This window comes from Mesoplodon densirostris, chromosome 2, assembly GCF_025265405.1.
Source record: "Mesoplodon densirostris isolate mMesDen1 chromosome 2, mMesDen1 primary haplotype, whole genome shotgun sequence".
NCBI lineage: Eukaryota > Metazoa > Chordata > Mammalia > Artiodactyla > Ziphiidae > Mesoplodon > Mesoplodon densirostris.
This window is the reverse complement of record NC_082662.1, coordinates 135,521,508-135,541,488: the sequence shown is the minus strand read 5'-3', so window position 1 is coordinate 135,541,488 and position 19,981 is coordinate 135,521,508. Positions and strand designations below refer to the sequence as shown.

Sequence of the window (19,981 nt, the reverse complement as noted above, 5' to 3'; positions counted from 1 at the left end):
CCTTTAAGCCTCCTACTAAAATACATTTACCCTTGATGTGTCAAGGGTAACTATTTACACACAGCCTTCTATGTGTGATATCCTGGAGAAAGCCAGGATAATCCAGATTCCTTGGGTCTGGGGTAGGCCAAGGAGATTTCCATGCACAGTCTTGCATAAAGACCTAGAGAAAGGACAAGGTATGTATGGCCTTGCTCGGAACACCACCATATGCAATCTGTCACAGAGGAAATGCTGCTGGTTTAGGATCAAGGTGATGCCAAAGATGTACATGTCCCCTCAGACAGCATCTTAACCACAGGGAGATGGCCATGAATTGTGGAGAACTGAACTACTATAACATCTACCCAGAAATCACATGTGATTTACAATACTGTTTATTAGTGGACTCAGAATTAATTAGCATTTAGAGCGACATATTTGCAGAAAGTAAATCACACTACATGATGTCTGGTTTCCTTGTGATCTTAGCTTAGTCCCTCAGCAACCATTATTGCTCCCCACATATATTTTTGACAGGTATTTTTAATGACCATTTTCTACCATTATTAGAATAATAAATACATGCTCAGTATAATAAAAAATCTAAAAAGTATAGCAAAGTTTATAGCAGGAAAAATATCGTGCATATTATTACCAACACTGTTAATCTTCTGGCATATTTCCATTTAACCTCTGTTTGATTTAACAGCTATTTGGAATTAATATGCCCCAGAAGCCAACTCTGGTAAAAATCACCAATATACTAGGATATAAACTGCCATCTGTGATCTCTTTCAATTATGAACAAGATTGTATCTTCATGATTGTGAAACAACTAGTAGATTCAGTTTAAAAAGCTTAGGGGCTTCCCTGGTGGCACAGTGGTTGAGAGTCCGCTTGCTGATGCAAGGGACATGGGTTCGTGCCCCGGTCTGGGAAGATCCCACGTGCCGCTGAGCGGCTGGGCCCGTGAGCCATGGCTGCTGAGCCTGCGCATCTGGAGCCTGTGCTCCGCAACGGAGAGGCCACAACAGTGAAAGGCCCACGTATTGCAAAAAAAAAAAGCTTAAATTCAACGGAGGGAAAATTGATCAAGAGCGTTGTTTAATGTATGAATGCAAGCTGGCTCTCTCCACTTTCCTTTTTTAAATAAATTTATTTATTTATTTCATTATTTATTTTTGGCAGCATTGGGTCTTTGTTGCTGCTCACGGGCTTTCTCTAGTTGCGGTGAGCAGGGGCTACCTGCAGCATGTGGGATCTTCCCGGACCAGGGATCGAACCTGTGTCCCCTGCATTGGCAGGCGAATTCTTAACCACTGCACCACCAGGAAAGTCCCCTCTTCACTCTTCTATTTGTCTTTCTAGCAGCCCAATAGTTGGGTAACTATCATTTCAGATACAAACCCCTTTAAAAATAAATTCCTTTGATTGTTTAAAAAGGATATTCTTGTGTGATTCTGTGAGGCACAAAAAACAGTGCTAGTGGTGTTTTCTTGTCCAATATATGGTTGCCATTATTCATCAAGATATTTCACAAGGATTTTATTTTCATCTCAGTATTCCATAACAGACACGCTATTCCAATGATACCTAAAATAAAAACTATTGGCTTACCTAACTAAGAAATCATGCAGTCCAACGTCAAAATACCTGTTGAAGGGAGACAAAGACAAGCATATCAATAGAAGATATTCACAGTAGTGGTGGACTTGACCAAAAATATATCATTTACATTTGGAACATGGTGAATATATGGATTACTCCATGACAGTGGTTCTCGAAGTATGACCCCTGGAGCAGCCACAGCAGCATTCCCTGGGCAAATTCTCAGTCCCCACCCTCACACACTGATTCAGAAATTCTGGGGATGAGGCCCAGCAGTTAGATTTAACAAGCCCGCCAGATGATTCTGATGCAGAGACACTGCTTCATGAGAGCAAAAGTATCTCAGCAAGCCTAAACTCTCTCTCTCTCTAGAAACAGAAGCCAGAAAAGTGAACCTCATCACTTTTCCAAAAGGGGAGTCATTTTATAACACTAGTTGTCTCTGACGTTCACTTACTCAAAAATAAATGAAATTATGATTTAAAAGCATGAATCCACACTGGCCAGAGGGAAGAAGAGGGGTGGGGAAAGGTCAGCTCTGTTCTTCCATCTCCTCCCGGCCATAGTCCCTGGAGCTTTTCGCAGGAGAGAAAGACCCACCCATATCCGGGTCCGCTCTAGCAGGGAAGGGAGAAGGCAGTTCCACGCACTCGCTGGTGAGCCTGCATTGTGCTTGGGCGTCACATCAGCATCCAGAAGGCCCTGGGCCGTAGTGGACCCCTTCAGTCACAGCCTCCCTCTGACACCACCAGACTGGCTCAGTCCGTATGAGTGGGACTGCCTTGGTTGCCCTAATGAGCACGCTTGTTCCCCCTAAACCTCTGCCCACCTAGCTGGTATCCTTCTCTCACCTTTGGGTCTGGCCGTGAGTAAAAAGACTGGGTGGCCCGAGTCATGATGGTGCTGCCCACCAGGTATAATCACTACTCCTAACACCTGGATGGTGGTGGTTATGTGCCACCCACTGGACTGGCCTCCCCAGTTAGCAAGCAGCTTGGGGAAAGCCCGAGGGACTTCTGTTCCTAGAGACAGTGAGCAGTGGACTCAGAAATTCCCCCTAGAGTGGGGTCCAACTGCCCAGGCAGGCCCTGACTGTCCCTAGCATCAGGGTCCACCCTAGCCCTTTCCCTGGAACATCTCAGCCTACTTGGCACCCCACCGTCCCTGACATATAGCAGGTGATTATAGATATTAAGTAATATTCCTTGTGGGATACCTTTAAATGACAAGACTCTTTCATGCACTCAAGCATCTGTTTATAGATTATAGACACAGGGTAGATGAGAATAAAGAAACAAAGCCAAAATACGAGGTACCTCATTTATTATATCACTTACCTGAAATAGTTATATAATTCAGGGAAACTCAAAGTCAAGGTATTGTGCATAAATTCCATCTACTCAGAAGCCTCTGAACAGAGCTCTAGAGGGAGATATACCTGCAGGGATAGCTGATTAGTTTCAGCTGATTTTACATTGATCTGGATAAGGTCAATTCCTATAATCATATTTAACACAGATTAAAAAAAAAAAAAAGAAACCAAAACAGAAATGATCTCTCCTCTCAACCAAAACCAAGGCTACGTTGCTCAGCCACATAAGTAAAACCTTCATATGACAGACAGCAATTGTATGTTTGCCAGAACAGCAATATGGGCGGTAGAAGTATGTATGGATTAAAAGAAAGATTTCAGTCTTTTCAATTACACCAGCAACAGACTCTGTTTCAGGAATCAGAGGATGAAACAGACATGAAAGGAATCACAGAGACCCTCAGTGTAGAGGTGTGGTAGGGGAAGAAGACCCTGAAGCAATAATGAAAAACCTAATAATATTCATAGAAATTGTTATTCATTTAGCATCTAGAAGGTGGCAACTACTCTGTTCAGTACTCACACACGTACGTGGTTGCCGGAGAGGTAGGTACTGGCATCCCCATTTATCGGTGAAGGAACTAAAGTGCAGAGGCTAAGTAACTGGCACAGAGCTCACAGCTAGGAGAGGACAGGGCTGGGAGTCAAACTGAGCCCTGACAGCCACGAATTACGTGCTCCTCCCACTAAAAGTACAGGCTCTCACTGCCCCCTCATTATTACTAATTGAAAATGGCTGTTGATTTTAAATCAGCGCTCCCTTTCCACCTCCACCTGACCTCTGCTTCCCCCAAAGTGGCTGCCCTGTTCCGGGCAAGCCCACCAGCTTCGCTCCCTCTAGCACACCGGCTCTGCAGGCACCACCTACCTCCTCGGGTCTTAGAGTCAGCCAGGCTCTGGAAAGTTGTGTCGATTCTCTGGGCTCCAGCTTCCCCACTGGGAAAAATGGAGATCCCTTACTCGTAGGGAGGTTATGAGAATTAAGTGAGAAAATAGAGATACGGGGCTTAGCACAGTGCTTGGTCCACCACGAGTACTCAATAAATAGTAGTCTCCTTTCCTCCAGTTTTTAAGAGTTGTTTTAATGGCAGCCCCATTCCCAATAACTCAGCGGGAGAAGCAAGCCACATTAAAAAGAAGGACATAAGTTGTCTTACAATGCAGCCCAGAAAGGGAGGCCACTTAATCCAGGGCACGGGCAGGGCCTGAGCCCTGGAGAAGGCGGCAGCAGGGCTGGAACTCTGAGGGGTGAGCACCAAGCTCGGGGCATAGGCAGGCGAGCCGGAGGATCAGTGTCCCCTTGAAGCTGAGTGTGGGGGTGAGGGCTGGGGGCACGGGGAGCCTCACCCTGCCTGCCCCGCTCCTGACCAGCATCTCATACTGGCGCACCAATACACACCAGTGTACACCCAGCTTCACCTGTAGCTATGGCGGCCCTAAAAGTCAGGGTCTAAATGTACAGAAGTGAGGGACTGTGACATAGGTTGTGTTTCAGACTGTTTCTTCTCATACACGTGTGATTGGTGGCGGATGGAATTTGAGGCTGAGACAAGTGGAGGACTTTCAGCATCCTTGTGACAGGCAACATTAGGATAGAGAACAGTATAAAGAAGGGGTCTCCAACCTTTTTGGCACCAAGGACCAGTTTTGTGGAAGACAATTTTCCCAAGGACCGGGGGGCAGGTGGTGGGGCAGGATGGTTCAGGCGGTAAAGTGATGGGGAGCGATGGGGAGCAGCAGGTGAAGCTTCGCTCGCTCACCAGCCACTCACCTCCTGCTGTGCAGCCGGGCTCCTAACAGGCCATGGGCTGCTACTGGCCCGAGGCCCAGGGATTGGGGACCCCTGCTATAAAGGGTTAATAATTACCTGGAAACAAGTAGAATGGAGATGATCGAGGTGAGGGTGGGATGGGGATTTGCATCAGAAAACGTGACAGGAAAAATGTAAGAGGACAAAACCAGAACTATTTCATAGGTAAACATATCTTATCCTTTGCTGCATTAATTCATCTGATATTCATCCATTCAACAGATATTCCATCTGGGCCTTTTATGGGCCAGGCATTGATCTAGTCCTGAGGATGCAGGGGAGGGTAACATAACAAGGCACCTACTTCTCATGGCACTCACATTCTAGGTGGAAGAGGTAAACAACAAATAAGCACTTATATACAGAAGATAACATCAGAGGGCAGAGAATGCACACACAGTGACAGCACAGAGGGACAGGCCATACAGGCACTCCCCGAAGGCCTCTCTGAGGTGGTGACATTTGGGTTGAGATCTGTATGGTCAGAAAGAGCCAGCTATGCAAAGATCAGAGGATCTAGTGTTCCAGGCAGTAGGACATCCAGAGAAAGGGCCCAGGTTGGGAAGGAATGGGGCAGGTGAGAGATGGAGAAAGAAGGCCAGCATGACTGGAGAATGGTGAGCGAGCGGAGCCGGGGACAGCAGAGGTTGGGAGAGGGGGGCAGGGACCAGATCTGAAAGGACTGTGCAAGCATGATAAGGAGTTTGGGTTTTAATTTAACACTGATAGGAACAGAGGAGTGGTATTTTCTCCTTTATTTAAATTTCATTCTTCCTGCGGTAGAGCTGTGGTTTGCATATTAAAAAGAACACTCTGGGTGTCCTGAAGAGAATGGATGGTCAGAGAAGCAGCAGGGCAGGGAGACCACTTAAACAGCCATTGCAGTCCAGGTGAGAGATGATGGGGGCTCAGCCCCCAGATGGAAATACCAGAAACAAGAGAGGAGAGACAGGGACGGATTCCAACAGGATTTTGTGTAGAGTCAAAAAGACTGTTGACAGACTCATGCAGGGTGGAGCAAATAAAGGAAAGGGAAACATAACCTGCAAAATAGGTGTGAGTGCCTCTTATCACTCAATCTCAAACCAAGCAGCCTCAAAGTCTTGGCTTCTTAGGGAACTACCACCTCAATAATGCTTGGTGACCCACATGAAGATTAAGGGAATGAGAATGGCCCAGTGATTAGTTACACTTAAAAATGGCCCACATGTTGTGAGAGCTGTAAGTCACAGCAATATTTTTTCTTTTTTTTGTTGTATTAATTTATTGTGGTGAAGTATACATCACATAAAATTTACCATTTTAACCATTTTTAAGTGTATAGTTCAGTGGCATTAAGTACATTCACATTGTTGTAAAACCATCACCACCATCCATCTCCAGAACTTCATCTTCCTCAAGTGACACTCTGGGTTTCCTCTATACCATGGAAAAGCTGAACTGGGCTCCTTCCAAAGGGTTCGGGGTGGGGTCTCCCCTGTGGGGCTTTGTCTTTAATTTCAAAACACAAGCAAACCAGTGCTCTAGAAATATGTTCTCCTTGGTTTTCCTGGATAGATGGAAAAGGTGCCTTAAGGGAGCTAGAGTAGGAAGAGAATACTATTTTTGTTTTAGATTTGTATGCCAGGCACTGCTAGGCAATCTGTGTATTCTTTCTCTTAATCCTCGCAACCACCTTGCAAAATAGGCCCCTATTTCACAAAGCTGCATGGCCTTATCCCCAGCCACCTAGCTGGCAAATTGCTAAGTCAAGACCTAGCTCAGAGCACCAGATGCCAAAGTCTGTGTTTTTCCCTTCATGCATTTAGCTACTGACCCATTTAACAAATATTTACCTTGTGCCTACAATGTGCCAGGTGGTGGGGATTCAGTAATGCATGGCACATAACCCCCCGCTTCAAGGAGAGCAGAGCCTAGTAAAGAGGTGGCAAAGTCAATAATAATTCAATACAGTGTGATCAATATCAAACACTGTCTCCCTCGGTGAACTGCAAACTCCTTAAGGACAAGAACCAAAGGCAGCCACCAAGTAGATTCTCAGTAAGTATCTGTTGGGTGAATCTGAGACAGGTTGGGACCTGGGACCCGGGACTCTTTGCTGCAATGCTTGTACCTGGACAAACGTCTCCTTGAGCAACCGAATACAAAGAGACTATAAGGGACTAAAAATAAATGCATGCATGCACAACTGGGGCAAATTATGAACAAGATACAAAAAGGCCAAAACCCAACTGCCACTTCTGAGGTGCCTGGAGCAAAAGCAGGACACTGCACACGATCCCCTCCCCCCCCACACTCACAGAGCCCCACAAGGGGATGGACAGATCACTCAAGCCACTCCTCTAGCCCAACCCACCGGTCCGCCCCAACCCTAACCCCATTTAAGGGACCAGCTGGCCCCTCCTCGGGAGCGAGCAAGGGAACCTCTTACTTGTTTTCGTCCCCTCGTGCTGCAACAGGAGTCCCAATAAAGCCTTGCCTGAATGTCTCGTCTGGCCTCTTATCAATTTCTATTGATTAAAGGGTCCAAGAACCCAGATGGGTAACAAATCAACGTGTGACTGATGTGCTGTAATAAGGCACCAACGCCTCTGCCTGCTCTGGCACTTAGCATAGTACACTGCAGATAGCAGATGCTCAAAAGTAATTATTTAACACATCCATTACTATATGTAAATACATAAAATAAATACCCACAGATAGAAATGGGGCTTCTCTCCTGAAATAAGATACCTACCAAACTATAGCACCATTATTCTGATCACCTTTTAAGAAAGTAATCTCTCACAGCTACCAGCTCACAGTAAACCAAGATATCCTTATGAGGAGACATAAGAAGCAGTGGTCCTGTGCATATTATTCCTGGTTCCTTAAGGAAAATAAAAATGGGAAATCTCCTGTGTGCATATGTGACATGGACATTTTTGTTGTCTGAACATCACCTGATAGCAGCAACAGCTTGATAGAGGAGAGGGAAATTTGGAACAAGCTGCAGTATCCTAACAAGGCAGTGAATTTCCCATCACAAGACGAGTTCAAGCATGGGTTAAAAGGGTGTTTAGAGGAGACTGAACCATCAGATAGAAAACCAGAATGGATGAACTTAAAGCTGCCACCTAGCCTCAGGCTTCTGACTCCCTGTTTCAGTCACTTTCAGGAAGCATCTCTAAGTATGAAGCCTCACTTCCATAGCAGTAGCTCGTGTCTGATAACCATGAGCAAATTAGTAGACTGTGCCTGGGCTAACGCTTCCATTGCAACCCTGACGGTTTATTTATCACGATTCTGACTGCTGTTCCTGTTGGGGCCTCACAGTGCATCAAAATTAGGTTCGTACCACCTGCCAGAGTGGTGTGCACTTACATTTACTCACAGAGCACAGAGAACCCCCTCTGAGAAAAGGAAGGGTCAGGCCAACACAGCATGTCCATGGCAGAACTCAGACCAGAGCCCACAGTTAGATCCAGGATCTGTTCTGCTCTGCCAGGCTGCCTGCCTTTTGGGGTCCTGGTCCTCTCTCCCAGGCTGATCTTGGCTGGTTGGGAGCTAGAGTTTTAAAAAAAAAAGCAATGAACTGTGGCCAGAAGCTGCAAATGTCATATAATCAGTGAGGTATGGTTTAGAACAGCAGTCCCCAACCTTTTTGGCACCAGGGACCGGTTTCATGGAAGACAATTTTTCCACGGACCAGGGATGGGGTGGGGGATGGTTTCAGGATGATCCAAGTGCATTACATTTACTGTGCAGTTTACTTCTATTGTTATTACATTGTAATATATAATGAAATAATTACACAACTCATCATACTGCAGAATCAGTGGGAGCCCTGAGCTTGTTGTCACTTGCCACTCACTGATTGGGTTTTGATATGTCTGCAAGCAATTGATTTATTATGGTCTCTGTGCAGTCAAACCTCTCTGCTAATGATAATCTGTATTTGCAGCCGTTCCCCAGCACTAGCATCACCGCCTCAGCTCCCCCTCAGATCATCAGGCATTAGATTCTCATAAGGAGTGCACAACCTAGATACCTTGCACACGCAGTTCACAGTAGGGTTCATGCTCCTGTAAGAACCTAATGCCGTCGCTGATCTGACAGGAGGCAGAGCTCAGGCGGTGATGTGAGTGATGGGGAGCGGCTGTAAATACAGATGAAGCTTCGCTCGCTCACCCGCCGCTCACCTCCTGCCGTGTGGCCCGGTTCCTAACAGGCCACAGACCAGTAGTGGTCCATGGCCCAGGGGTTGGGGACCGCTGGTTTAGAACCACTGTCGTTATGGCCACTTAGCATGACACATGCAGGGCAGTATTTGGTGAGGTACCATATTCAGATCTCAATCCTTGCCTCGCCTTCTTCAATGTACAATCCTCACAGTTTTTCATCTCCAGACCTGTTTATCCCATGAGTGGGCTGCCAAAGTTTAGCTCTCACATTCCTACCTGGGAAGTTTGCAGACTGACTTAGAGGGCTGGAGGTAAAAACAAAATCAGATCATTAGGAGAATAAAGTTTACACCCAGACTCAAGAAGCCCTGACTAGTTCTGGTTGGGCTACCTAACTTAATTTCAAAGAGTGAAAAAGACCTTAAAGTTTATCGGCTCTAACCTCCTCACTTGACAGATTAGGAAAGAAAGGATAAGGAAGATGAAATAATTTGAAACACAACTACGCAACGAGCAGCAGAGCTGAGGCTTAACAGTCCAGGTCCCCTAGACCCCGGTTCTAATTTATTCAAAGTGTCACAATACCGCCCTCCTCTCGGCCTCAATCAGCATCTTTATTTTCTGAGAATGCTCAGGACATAATATTGTTACTTAGAACAGGCTTCCTGTTGACATCATATAATAACTGGCATCAGGTCACACCATCTCTATCGCCACCTGTAAAAGTCACGTGTATAGAGTCTGCAGCATGCCGTTCCCTCACTTTCTTATGCTCTTCCACAGTCTGGTCCAGTCTGGATCTAACCTGCCTATCAATTTGAGATTAGAGCCTGCACAGTCACGAACAGAAAGTGATGTGGGGAAAACAGGGAAAAGTGAAAGTGAAGTTAGGCCAGTCAGATCCCAGTTGGCAGCCAAAACATGTTTGGTGAAATACAGTTTGACGGGAAGGTAGAAAATGAGAATTGTAGCCCTGGGAGGACAAATTCTCAAAAACAAACATAGTGAAAGCTAGTGCCAGGTTTTCACATGACAGTTCTTCACTGCATCAGACAAGTGTGTCTGCCATCAGATTATCAGGGAGAAAATTCTGAGAAAATAACCCCAAAGCCTAGAGATCTGGACATCTCATACTGTTGGAGAAAGACAAGAAGAGAAGGCACAGTGCCAGGCATAAGTGGCTTGGGAGTGAAGAGCTTTCCTAAACTACAGTGGAAACCACATCCCATGTTTCTTTATGTGGAATTAGAAATTCAAGGTCTGCTCTCTGGCTCTCCCACTTAATATAATTTGACCTCAGGCAAAAAAATAAATCATCCCTGCATGTCTCAGTTTCCTTCACTGTGGCATGGAGATGATGATACCTACAGTGCCAAAAAGGAATAAATGTAGTGGGTACAAGTGCATTCTACAAATGTTCGAGATTATTTTCTCTCCTCCTCAGTCTTTATTATGTTCCTAAAAACTCTTCTCCAAACTGCATGAGTGCTATTTATATTCATTCATTTATCCCACAAATATTTATGGAGCCCCTTCCAAATGTTATGCACTGCAAAAGATGCTTAGAATACAACAGTGAACAAGAAAGCTAAGTTCCTACGCTTGTGTACATTCTAGAAACAGGTCCTTTATCCAACGTGTGACTTGAAAATATATTCTCGCTGTCTGTAGCTTGTTGTTTTATTTTCTTAAAATTGTCTTTTGAAGTGCAAAAATTTTGAATTTTTAAATGTCCAACTTATCAACTTTTCTTTTATGGATCATGCTTTCAGTGTCATGGCTAAGACATCTTTGCCTAACCCACAGTCTTGAAGATATTTCTCCTATGTTTTCTTCTAAAAGCTTTAAATTTTGCTTTTATATTTAAGTCACTAAACTATTTGAAGTTAATTTTTGTGCATGGTGATCTAAGTTCATCTTGCTTTTCATTTCTTCATGTAAAACTATCCACTAGACATACTGGTCAACATGAAAGGTCATTGGCAGCTTGGACCAGTGCAGTCTCACTGAGTGGCTGAAATGGAAGCCAGGCCAGAGTGAAGAGTGAATGGGAAGGAGAGGAAGCAGGGACAGTGGGTATAAATAACTCCCATGTTGGGTATACAGTGTGGTCCTAAAGGGGAGAAGGGAAGGTCATAGCTTCAGAAGGATAAGAGGTGTTTTTTTGGTTTATCTGGGGGGAAATTTTCCACTGTGCCAAGGGATGAGTGCAGAAGCCAGCAGAATTAGTAGAGGGAGGTCTTTTAACAGAGTATGAGACAAAGTCATCCGTTGAGAGAAAAATGGATAAGAGTTACGTGGTAGACATTTGCTGCTTCTGTTTGCTTGCTTGTTTATTTTGGGGGAAGTCTGACGTCCTTCTGGGGACCTCCCTCTCACCCACTGTGTCCAGTTCTAGTGAGGTAGTCAGTTCCTGTTTCTGCCTTCCTGAGGAGGATAGGAAAGACACCGAGGCTAAGCCAATGGGATTCTTGTTCTCAGGATTATATTTCAAATGTAGAGATAGCAAGGAAGAAAAAAAAAAAAGAATTAAGGCTGATCCACCCCAGATGTTGCACTTTGATATGTCCATAACACTTTTCTGATGTGGCTACAACAAATTCTACTAATGAAGCAATTCTCTGCTTCTTTGTTCTGTTCTATTCCTAATGCACAAGTCCTTGTCCATTAAAATAATAATAAATAATGTCTCAATAGAGCTTTACATTTACAAAGCACTGTCACAAACAGTTCTTAACAAACTGTAAGGAAAATTAGGGCTCGTATATTATGCCCATTTGCTAGCTAAGGAAGCCAATGCAGGGTGCCTAACAGGGCCTGGCCCACAGGCTCAATAAATATGTGAATGAATGAATAAATGCATGAATGAAGGTTAAATGATTTGCCTACAATTATATAGTTAATAAGGAACCCAACTTCAACTTGAACTCAGATCTCCTCATTAAAAATTCAGGGCTTTAGGACATGGAAGCAACATAAGTGTCCATCAAGAGATGAATGGATAAAGAAGATGTGGCACGTATATACAATGGAATATTACTCAGCCAGAAAAAGGAACAAAACGGAGTTATTTGTGGTGAGGTGGATGGACCTAGAGACTGTCATACAGAGTGAAGTAAGTCAGAAAGAGAAAAACAAATACCGTATGCTAACACATATATATGGAATCTAAAAAAACAAAAAAAGAAAGAAAATGGTGAGAAAAACCTAGAGGCAAGACAGGAAAAGAAAAATTCAGGGCTTTTAAAGTGACATATATTATAAATCAAATGAGATATGCTTATCAAAAGATTGTGTTTGTAATTTCTGGACTAGGACATATTTTTTTTTTATTCTTAAGAAGAATACACTGGGTTTGGACACCTGAACATAGTAATAGGGGATATTAATTGCTGAGGTAGGACTATGGAAGAGGGGGTCTCCTCACATTAATAAAATTAAAGCACCTACTGATGGGATGGACAGGGTCTTGTAAAAAATCAAACAAACCAAAAAAAACCCCAAAAAAACAAACACAGTGTCCAGCCGCTCACGAAACAGGTATTTACATTATAACAGCAGGGGAGGCATGCAGTAAGGGCTTCCCAGAGGAGGTAATGTTCTAGCTGGGGTTTGTAGGATAAATAGAAGTTGGCCCATCTAGGGTGGGACGTGCCATCTAGGCAGCATGTCAATTCCACGGTACTTAGGCTCCTCCCCCTGGAAGCCAGTTACTAGGACCCCCACAGAACATCACTATGGGCTGGAATCTAAAATATTGCTGAGTAGGAGGAGAGTTGGCTCCAGAGCCATAGGAGATGGTGATAGACGTACTCTTCTCTCTCCCAGGCAGCACTTGCAGTGATGATGCCCAGAAGGCAACCAGAAGCAATAAGATAAAAGGAGAGAAAACATACCCCCATGGAATTGCTGATACGGCCCTGCTGACCTTTCTGCCCAGGTTGCCCCTGACAACCTGACTACCGAATTATCTCCAAATAGAGAATGAGAACATCTGATCTTTGCCTTTTATTCCCCCATCAGGGAAGATATATAGAGACATGGGCCTCAGCTTCTGTTTATAAAGTATACTGGACCCAAGATACTCAGTGTTTCAGGAACCTCAACAAAGTAGGTCGGGCCTCAGAAGGTTGGGATTGGGAACTAGGCAATTAAACAAGTCAATACTTATCCCTAAAATGCCACCAAAACACAGGAATTTAACACAGAGCAAATGTTAACACAGTCTTAAAAGTTGAAAAGTCTTCCCTGTACATGCATATTTACAATCAGTCATCTGATTAAAATCGTGTTCCACCATAAAGCATTTCCCTTGTGCATACAACATTACAATGAGTGATCACTCATGCCATGTGCCTGATGAAACTGTTCATTATGGTCTGAAAAATTGCATCACATGATCATCAATGATCTAGTTTCACTCCTTGGGACAGTCAAACATTTGGTTCTGCCACTATTAATAATCTAAGGCCAATAGGTTTGAAAAGACAGAAATAAGACTCAAGTATGTTTAACTGGGGTGAGGCACACAGGTTCTTCCTCTTTTTTATACTGAAACAAACGATTCATTATCATAATTGGAATTTCAAAAAAATGAAATATATATCATTATAAATAAAAATGATACTTGATAATAAATTTTATAAATAAATTTGATATTAGTGTCAATTCTCACTAATTTGTACCCTTTGCCTCTTCAGTTGTATTTTCATACTAATTATATATGGGAACATTGATAAGAATGCCCCTTTGCTATTTATTCCCTACTTGACTGTCCAAGATGTAAGCAGAGTTGCAGGATTTTAAAACAATGGGTCTCCAAGTCTTTGTGGCCTCTCCTATGCTAATTACTAGCAAAATTTCTTAGTCTCTCCTTAGGCATCTCTTTTACCTAGATGGCTCCACCTAATCAAAGTGAATATGGGGGCTTCCCTGGTGGCGCAGTGGTTGAGAATCCGTCTGCCGATGCAGGGGACACGGGTTCGTGCCCCGGTCCGGGAAGATCCCACATGCCGCGGAGCGGCTGGGCCCGTGAGCCATGGCTGCTGAGCCTGAGCGTCTGGAGCCTGTGCTCCGCAACGGGAGAGGCCACAGCAGTGAGAGGCCCGCGTACCACAAAAAAAAAAAAAAAAAAAAAAAAGTGAATATGACTATCTTTCCTTCTGCAACTTTCTATCAAATTCTCTTTATTGAAATTCAGAAGAAAAAAACAGAAGAGGTTACACAGCAACCTTTGGCAAAGGGAAAATAACTCACATCACAATAAAGCAGATACAGGTATAGGGAATGGGGAGCAGGGAGCAGAGGGACACAGATGAGGCTGGGACTTTGCAGGGCTGTATCACGGCACAAGACCTGAGGCTTAAAGCAGCATGACACAGAAGGTCTTATGCAAACCAGACAGGACATTCTGCATGGGACTGATCAGCCCAGCACAGCCAGCGAGGAAAACTCAAGAGACAGCAAGGCCGAGAGCTAATACACACAAAAGCTCTTGACTTTTCACAAACCATCATGCAGACATTTGCTTTTGTTTTTCATAGTTATAATGCCAAAGCCAGGTCAGTGGGCCAAGCCTATGTCAACCACATTAGTGGTCCTTTGTTCCGTGTTCTGGATGTAACCAAGCAGGACCCTATGGGGCCTTCCAGGGACAGCCCCCTCCCCTCATACCCTCTGCTTTCGCTCCTCTCTGAAGTACCTAGATAACAGTATCTGATGCACATTTCCTGAGTTGTTTTACAGATGCAGAAAAACCCCACCAAATGGAAGTTAACTACTTGATGACCATGAGCACATAGTCTCCAGGCCTACTAGAGCCTAAAGATGGATAATGTTAACCCCTGTGACACCACCCTGTTACCTAACCATCAACCAATCAGAGAATTGGGCACGAGTTGATCACATGACCTAGAAATACCCTCCCTCACCTTGCCTTTAAAAATGCTTTGCTGAAACCCATCGCATGGAGTTTGGGCTTTTCGAGCATTAGCTTTCCAGGACTCCTTGTCTGGCGCCTTACAATAAACGCTGCACTTTCCTTCACCACAACCCAATGTCAGTAGATTGGCTTTATTGCGCATGGGGGGAGAGTACCCAAGTTTGGTTCAGTAACATGGATAGAGAGGAAGGCATCTCATACAGCCAACTGATGATGCTGCCTGGTCCACAAGGACTCTGGCCTTCAGGGATGTACACAGCTTTGAACCTCAAGAGACCTTCAGTTCTTTAGCTCAGCAGTCCTCGACCTGCTCACTCACACTGTCAGTGGGCCACGTCTGCATTATGAAAATTAAGCCCTTCTGCCATTGGATGTTACCGAGAATGAGATAGGCTTCAAAGGAAAAAAAGATCTTACTTCAAGAAAGAAAAATGATATTGTAAATAGTCTTCAACATTTTAAAGTTCACATATTTCAGGGAAAATTAAATTTTACTACACTTAATAGAAACACAGAAAAAGTAGCATCATATGCATATTGTACCACAAACCTTGTTCTACTAAACATAAACCCATTCAACAGAATAAAGAATTTTCTCCCTCCCTTCAACAAATGTGTGTCTAATCCCTGCCTTGGGCCAGTTACTGGCAGGTGCTGAGGACAGTGTCTGCTTGTAAGAGTTTACTGGTTAGGGAGGCAACTAATACACAAATAAAAAATACAGTAAGCCCAGATCGGTAGGAGAGCTCCTCTTTGAGAACCAAATGGGCCTCTCTGTCCCTGGGAGCCTGCTGAGAATAACAGTCCTCCTCTGATCCTCCCCTGCAACTTGTGAAGGAGAAAAGCCCTCAGTCACAAGATCTCAACAAGTCAGAAAAAACCTATGGTTGCAGGGCTGAGAAGCAGTATGAGCATTCTGAAGCACAAACAGTAAACAGCAAACCACAAAGCTTCTTGTAAAACAGCTGTTTTCCAATTAATTGGTAGCACTCCCTTTACCCCTAAGAAACTACTCCATTTTGAAACTCCCAGAGTTTTAAGTTAAAAGCCAATGGCCATATTTTTTTACTTAGCGTTGTGCTTTCCACTGGTCTCTTAACTGTTTAACTAGAGACTTCCTAGCCCGCTTAGAGTCTATTAGTGCTTCAAAGATCATTTGTTCTTTTTCAGTCACTTAGCGTTAATTTTTTTAAAAATCGGCTAGGAAAGCTAAAACAGGTTTGTTTTTCACAGAGGGTATATTAAGGTATATTAAAAGTCACAGCTATAAATATTCTATAAGAGTCCTTTAAATAGGGCACATTGTTATGTATGTAATAAGCCTTCTTCACAAAATATAAAAGTTTAATTATAAACCTACATCTTTATCTACAGGTAAACCCCTTTATCTACAGGTAAAATTTCCCACTAGCTCATTACTCAGACCACACCCACAGGCCAATAAGCAAACAGGAAAAAAAAAAAAAGGCAGAAAGTATAATTACTATCACAAACCCAGATATCATATTCCACAAGATACATGAAACAAGTCACACAGTTGGCATAAAATATGGCCACAGATTTGAAGTGAGAACCCACAAACAGCAGATGTGTTGGCAGATGACCAGATGGGTAAGTGATGCAGCACTACAGAAATCAGATGGGGGACCAGGAAAGGACACAAGCACAGGCTCATTTGATTTAAGGATAAACAGACCCACACAGCTCATTTAAGACTTCAGTTGTATTGTTTCATTGCAAAAATCACTGGTGTTCACATTCATGGTCTGAAAGTCACTGGTAACTAACCATGGGTATAAAAGAGCGGAGCTTCTTAAATGGGCTTCTGCCAGCTAATGTACACCTCTGTCCAATGGCACACAGTATGAGACATCGTAGAGCAGTGTTTCTTAAACATTTTTTCACATGACCCACATTAAGAAATGTAGTTTATATCTCAACCCAGTATTCACAAATATCTAGAGAGCTTGTGGTAGCCAGGCTCCAATGTGGTCCTCAACGGCCCTTGCCTCCTGGCATCACACCCTTGTATAGTCCCCACTGTGCCAGGATTGGTCTGTGTGACTAACGGAATAGAAGAGAATCATGGCAGACGTGATGAGAGGAGGTTATAAACAAGACTGTGGCTTCTGTCTTGGAGATGCTCTCTTGCCCTCTCTCTCAGGTCATGTGCCCTGGGGGAAGCCAGCTACGATGTCATGAGTAGCCCTAAGGAAAGACCCACATGACCAGGAGCTGAGCCTCCAGCCAATGGGCACAAGAGTGGTTGCAAGTGGTTCCTCCAGCCCAGTCAAGTCTCCTGATGACCACAGCCCTGGAGGACAGCTTGTCTTCAACCTGAGTCAAACCATCCAGCTGGGAAGCCACTGACCCTCAGAAATAATAAATGCTTGTTGTTTTAAACTGCTAAGTTTTAGGGTGATTTGTTGCATAGGAAGAGATAACTACTACAGGTATATAACTGAAACAGAGAGTTTCAAGAAATCTGACTTACCTTTACTCTGAGCAATTCATAGTGATGCTTTCTATTCTATTTTTCAAAATGCTGTCTGCAACCCACCAAAATGATTATGACCCACCAATAGGTCATAAAACTGAGTGTTCATGAGACATTAATAATATATCAAATATCTGGAATCCCATAAATGCATATATTCACATATAAGTATACATGCATATATACATGTGTGTATATGGATAGAGATAGAGAATATAGATATGAGAGAGGGAGTACGTGCTAACAAGCCATATCTATATCAATTATTTCAACTGATTCTCACAATAACTCTGATAGTAAGACCAGGATTAAAATCCCCACTTTCCAGATGAGTACAAAAATGTTGCTCAAAATAGCTATTTAAATTGTCTAGAGTCAAAATACTAAGAACAAGAGAACTGAGACCAACACCCAGGTGTTCTGATTCCTGGTAATTCCCCCAGATGTAATCCATTACATATACTTTCTAATCTATTTGTATTTATATGAAGTATTTATTACATATTCATCTTAACTGTTACATATGATTATATTGATATTGTTTGTAATCTATCATATCAATATCTCCCCTGCCCTTCATTTAGTCATCCAGACACCACACTGTCCTGGTTTTCCTCACCACTCACTGGCTGCTCCTTCTCAGATGCCTTTGCCGACCTCCAACCTGTCAGGTCAGAGAGCCTTGGCTCACTGGTCCTCGCTCCTCTTCTCGTCCCCATATATTCATTGTTTTGGCAGTCCCGCCATCCTATATCCAAATTTTAAATGCTATCTGTATGCCCAAAACTCCCAAATTGGTATTTCCGACCCAGACCTCCCTCTTATCCTCCAGACCCACACATCTCCCTGTGTTTTTAAAACATCTCTAGTTGGATGTCTAAAAGAAGTTTCAAACTTAGCATATCCAACAGCTGGTGTTTGTCAAGTGGAGTAAAATTGGAGCTTTGTTTTCCCTGGACACTCCAAGGACAAAGTTAATGGGAGGAGCTGAGTTCTGCTGGAGTAAAGAGATAAGATGCCCACTCCTGAGGTTAAGGAGACCTCCCCAACTACAAATGTGCAGAAAAGTTACTTGGGGGTCAAAAAGGGAGGGGGCGGGCTTCCCTGGTGGCGCAGTGGTTGAGAGTCTGCCTGCCGATGCAGGGGACATGGGTTCGTGCCCAGGTCCGGGAAGATCCCACATGCCATGGAGCGGCTGGGCCCATGAACCATGGCCGCTGAGCCTGTGCGTCCGGAGCCTGTGCTCTGCAACGGGAGAGGCCACAGCAGTGAGAGGCCCGCGTATGGCAAAAAAAAAAAAAAAAAAAAAATCAAATAATCAACTCAATAGATGCAGAAAAAGCATTTGAAAAAAAATCAATCATCCTTCACGATAAAACTGCCCAGAAAACTAAGAATAGAAGTGAACTTCTTAAACTTGACAAAGGGCAATTCTGAAATAAAACTACAGCTAACAACATACTTTATGGTGAAAGATTGAATGATTTCCCCTGAGAGAGGGAACAATGAAAAGATAACTACTCTTAACCCATCTCTTAAATGAGCAGGAGTGTGTGTGTGTGTGTGTGTGTGTATGATAAAATTCACCACTGTAATTTTAGAGTGTTCAATTCAGTGGCATTCAGTACATTCACAATACTGTGTAAGCATCACCACTATCTAGTTCCAGAATTTTTCATCACCACAAAAGGAAATCCTGTACTCCCCATTCTCTGCTCCCTCCAGCCCTAGGCAACCACTCATCTAAAATCTGTCTCTATGGATTTGCCTCTTCTGGGTATTTCCTGATTCTATAAATAGAATCATACAATATGTGGTTTCTTTCAATGAGTACAATGTTTTCAAAGTTCATCCACGTTGTCACATGTATCAGTATTTCATTCCTTTTTATGGCTGAATAATATTCCACTGTATGGAGAGACCACATTTTGCTTATCCAGTCATCTGTTGAGGGACACGTGTGGGTATTTTAACAGAAAGATAGGCTTTACCCTCAAGAAATGAATCTCTATGGTGGGATTTCAAGCATAACATCAAACTGGAGATAAGAGAGTTGGGAGCAAGGGCCTTTCTCAGAACTTTCAAGTCACAATTTAGAAATCACTTATTCTGTGACTAGCTCTGTGGGAGTGGCAATGAGGCAGGATGTCTAATGGTACATGCTCCCCACAGGTGTCAAGGCTTCCAAACCACTTCTGCCTGGTAGGGAGGTTACTACAGGACAGCATCTGGCAGGCTCTTGGAATCAAAGCTTACATCTCAGGCTACTCACCCCCCATTTCACTGGGGGAGGACATGTCATAAGAATAACTAGGTTTCCACACACAGGCTGTTGGCACAAGCATAAAGGAAGGGAGGATCTGAGTGATCCCCTGGATAATTTAATCCCCACATCAGCCCAATTGCTGTCTTGGGTTCTCTCCATAACATATATACACACATTAAAATTAATTATGCAACTTCTAATAAGGCACCGAATAGGTCTTCTTAAAGGTAGTAAATCAGTCCAGTTTGAAAACATTTGGCTGGACCAAGCTTTCTTTGTGAGGCTAAGTACTGTAGTGGTTCAGAACAAAGGCTTTAGAATCAGGTAGACCTGCATTCAAAG

The 19,981-nt window shown here is 43.6% G+C and overlaps 1 protein-coding gene across 2 annotated transcripts in view; it reads right to left on the bottom strand.

Annotated features, from left to right (window-relative positions):
• Positions 1–19,981, bottom strand: part of HHAT (hedgehog acyltransferase) — a 363,504-nt gene that overhangs the window by 151,789 nt on the left and 191,734 nt on the right. For both annotated transcript variants that reach the window (XM_060088397.1, XM_060088396.1), the window contains exon 9: positions 1,600–1,635. In XM_060088397.1, coding sequence (XP_059944380.1) covers positions 1,600–1,635 — 36 coding nt within the window. The remainder of the gene's footprint in view (positions 1–1,599; positions 1,636–19,981) is intronic.